Source organism: Solanum lycopersicum, chromosome 5 (assembly GCF_036512215.1).
Source record: "Solanum lycopersicum chromosome 5, SLM_r2.1".
NCBI lineage: Eukaryota > Viridiplantae > Streptophyta > Magnoliopsida > Solanales > Solanaceae > Solanum > Solanum lycopersicum.
The window spans coordinates 66,865,204-66,869,017 of record NC_090804.1 but is presented as its reverse complement, the minus strand read 5'-3'; the positions used below and the strand labels follow the sequence as shown (position 1 = coordinate 66,869,017).

Below are 3,814 nucleotides of genomic sequence, written 5' to 3'. Positions count from 1 at the left end.
ACTTAGAAGCGACTATTTATGTCCTTCAAAATTAAGTATATAGTTTATGTAATTAATAGAGTAAATTCTAGTTTACCTCAACATATTTTTTTAGCTTTGAGATGTAATATTTCACCTTTTAAAATAAGATAATAAATATCTTTAATCTTAGATCAATGATTAGAAATAAGTTGTCCAAATTCTTGATCGATTTTGTTACTTATCACTTGTATTATTGTTGGTAATGAAATTTCACTAATTATTTAATGTGTATATATTGACAACAAATACAAATAATTATAATCATGCGAGTGGATCTTTTTAATCATTTGACTAAAAAATATTAACATCTCATTTTAAGTCGTATACAAAAGCAGAGATAGAGTCAAGATTTTCAATAAGAGGGTCTAAAATTCATTGAAATAGACATACAAAATAATCAAAGGGAGTTCGACATCTACTAATATATATATAAATATTATTTTAACTATATATAAATAATATAATTTTTCATTAAAAAAGTTCGAATGAACCCCTTGTACCAAAGTGGCTCAGCCCCGCACAAAAGTACCCCAAAACAATCGCCAAAGGGCACAAAAGTACCTCCAATTCATAACCACAAAACAATTTCAAAATATTTTTAAATATAACAAATGTAAAAAGTTCAAAAAAATTGTAAAGGCTTTAAAGTTTTAAATTTACATAAAACTTGATGGAAGAAAAATATAATTATGATCATAATTTAGAGAGTTGGATAAAAATAATTTCGTCAAAATCCTCTAGTATTTGAGGTAAGTCAAAATGAGATATTTGACGCAGATAAGTATTTACGATTCAATTAGAATTAGATAAAAGTATATAGCCACATGTGTTAATTTTCTATGAATTCGAAGTTTAGACCTATGAGTTAAATTTTTATTAATAAGGTGAAAGAACTATTTTCGATATTTTCAATATTCTATGCAAATTCCATGAGCTTAATGTTACACGTGTCTTATTTTCTCAACCTAAGCTGGACTTTTTCAATTGGCCCCCCAACTTTTTTACTTTTTCTTACTATTGCCCCCACTATTTTTTCAACCTCTATATATAACCCCCCTTAATTTTACAATATTCTCAAAAATCACTCTTTTCTTTTTTTTCAACCATGCAAACTATCAAACCCCTCAATTCTCCTTCATTTTCTTGCAAAATTCTCATCAACCCTTCTAAAAAAAACACAATAACTCTTCCTAGAACACGAATTCCGCCTCTGTCATCACCATCATCATCACCGTCACAATCATCGTCAAATTCAGATGAATCGAAAATATTTCCACTAAAAATTGACCCGCCCAAATTAAACCTATTTCAAAAAATTGCATCCAGTGCTTTGGACATGCTAGAAAAATCAATTGTAACAAAGTTAGAGAAAAAACATAAGCTGAACCGGACGGTTGACCCGGAAATTCAACTAGAAGGGAATTTTGCACCGGTTCACGAATCCTCTGTTCAGCACGGTCTTGAAGTTGTGGGTCACATTCCGTCTAATTTAACCGGAGTCTACGTTAGAAACGGCGCCAACCCGTTATACAAACCGATTAACGGACATCATTTATTTGACGGTGACGGTATGATTCACGCCGTTAAATTAGATTCGAAAAATAATAAAGCTAGTTACTCGTGCCGGTTCACTCAAACCAGCCGGTTGGTTCAAGAGGCTTCATTGGGCCGACCGGTTTTCCCTAAGCCAATTGGCGAATTACATGGCCATTTAGGGTTAGCTCGGCTCGCGCTATTTTTTGCGCGAGCGAGTTTAGGGTTAGTGGATGCTACTAAAGGAACCGGTGTAGCAAATGCCGGTTTGGTTTATTTTAACGGTCGACTTTTAGCTATGTCAGAGGATGATCTTCCGTATAACGTTATTATCAAGGAGGATGGCGATCTAGAGTCTAACGGACGTTACGATTTTAACGGACAAATTAATGATCCATTGATAGCACATCCTAAAGTGGACCCTATCACAGGGGAATTTTATACTTTGAGTTATAATATATTAAAAAAACCTTATCTTAAATTATTCAAATTTGACACGTGTGGTATTAAGTCACGTGACATTTCTATCTCCCTCCAAAACCCATCCATGATCCATGATTTTGCCATCACGGAAAGTCACGTGATCATTCCGGATTATCAAGTGGTATTCAAGTTATCCGAGATGATACGGCGCGGATCGCCCGTAGTCCACGACCCGAATAAAGTATCTAGGTTTGGTGTGTTGTCGAAAGACGACCACGACGAATCAAGAATCAAGTGGATTGATGTTCCTAATTGCTTTTGCATGCATTTGTGGAACGCGTGGGAGGAGAATCACGAAGAATCAGGTGATATGAACATTGTGATTATAGGTTCATGCATGAGTCCACCTGACTCAATTTTTTCAGGAAGTGATGAGCCTTTGAAATCTAAACTAACTGAAATTCGATTAAATTTGAGTACAGGAAGATCAACCAGACGAATTATAGTATCAGGGATGAATTTAGAAGCGGGACAAGTAAACAAGACTAGACTTGGTGAAAAAACTCGGTACACCTTCATGGCTATAGCTGAACCATGGCCAAAATGTAGTGGCCTAGCGAAAATCGATTTGGTCACAGGAAATGTGACGAAATTTTTACATGGAGATGACAGATTCGGGGGTGAACCTTATTTCGTACCGAGCACGAAAGAAGGAGAAGAAGATGAAGGGTACCTTATGAGTTATGTTCGAGATGAAAGAAATGAAAAATCGGAATTAATTATAATTAATGCTAAAAATATGAAGCAAATAGCCTTGGTAAAAATACCTAAAAGAGTGCCATATGGCTTTCATGGTACATTCGTTAGTTCACAAGATTTATGTAATCAATTTTCTTGTTAATACAATTCACAAGTCAAATTATAATGTAATTAAATATTGTATAGTTGTGTTGTTAACAAAAAATAAAAATAAAAAATTCTAAGAATGAAAAATAACATTAAATAATGAAAACTTAATCTAATAGGTGCAATGAAAGAAGTAGTGGAGTTTACGTATACTCAATCTTTATTGGGATTCAATTTTTGTAGAATTTCAATGGATATTTATTGTAATAACACTTTAAGTTCCTCAATTATCTATGTATTTTAGTTTTAATCCTATTCATATTTGACTAGGTACATTTTAACTTTCAATCACTTAAAAAGTGCATCTTTGATACTTACATATGGGTACTAAAAAAATTAGAACTATTAACAATCTCACCATTTAATTAGATATGTATTAAGTTGTGTATTGTTGCAACTTATTAAGGCGTAATATATTATTAAAAATAATTCAGTAATATAACATATTTCATTCATTAAAAAAAATCAAAAGGCATACATTCTAATTAATTAAAATTAAATATGCCTGAGTCATATATCCAGTGTGTAACCTAGGATGTCCAAATTGAACACTCTTCATCGAAAAAAATATCATATAAACAAGTAAATGATACATAAAATGATTTAATAACATGTTTTGAACGTTGTTATTATCCAATGATTTCACCTCCTTAGAATGAGGAAGTATCTGTGTATTTACATATTACTAGTTCTACTTTTTTTTTAAAGTTTTTATTGTGCTATTTTTAGACACTCCTTATAAAATTTATGGCTCCGAGCATATGTTTGTTCTTTTCTTTTTTCAATTATATATTATGTATTTGCACATATGAGATATTTAAATAAAAATATCTTGTGTTCCCTTGTACCCAAACTATCTATAGAATGGCACGAAAAAATATCATAAGGTCCACCCAATTATCCTTGACATTTTTGAGTGTTAGGGATTAAG

The 3,814-nt window shown here is 32.1% G+C and overlaps 1 protein-coding gene across 1 annotated transcript; it reads left to right on the top strand.

The window, feature by feature from the left end:
- Positions 1 to 1,076: 1,076 nt before the first annotated feature.
- On the top strand, positions 1,077 to 2,914 carry LOC101246826 (9-cis-epoxycarotenoid dioxygenase NCED6, chloroplastic). The gene is made up of 2 exons (XM_010323295.4): positions 1,077 to 2,342; positions 2,460 to 2,914. The coding sequence occupies exons 1-2, from the start codon at positions 1,127 to 1,129 to the stop codon at positions 2,876 to 2,878; spliced, it is 1,635 nt and encodes a 544-aa protein (XP_010321597.1). The 5' UTR covers positions 1,077 to 1,126; the 3' UTR covers positions 2,879 to 2,914.
- Positions 2,915 to 3,814: the final 900 nt, after the last annotated feature.

Excerpts from the sequence above, each read along its gene's own strand:
- LOC101246826 (XM_010323295.4), top strand. The coding sequence starts at position 1,127 with ATGCAAACTATCAAACCCCTCAATTCTCCTTCATTTTCTTGCAAAATT. Across the intron at positions 2,343-2,459 it reads GGAGAATCACGAAGAATCAG|GAAGATCAACCAGACGAATT; the intron begins GTGATATGAACA and ends ATTTGAGTACAG.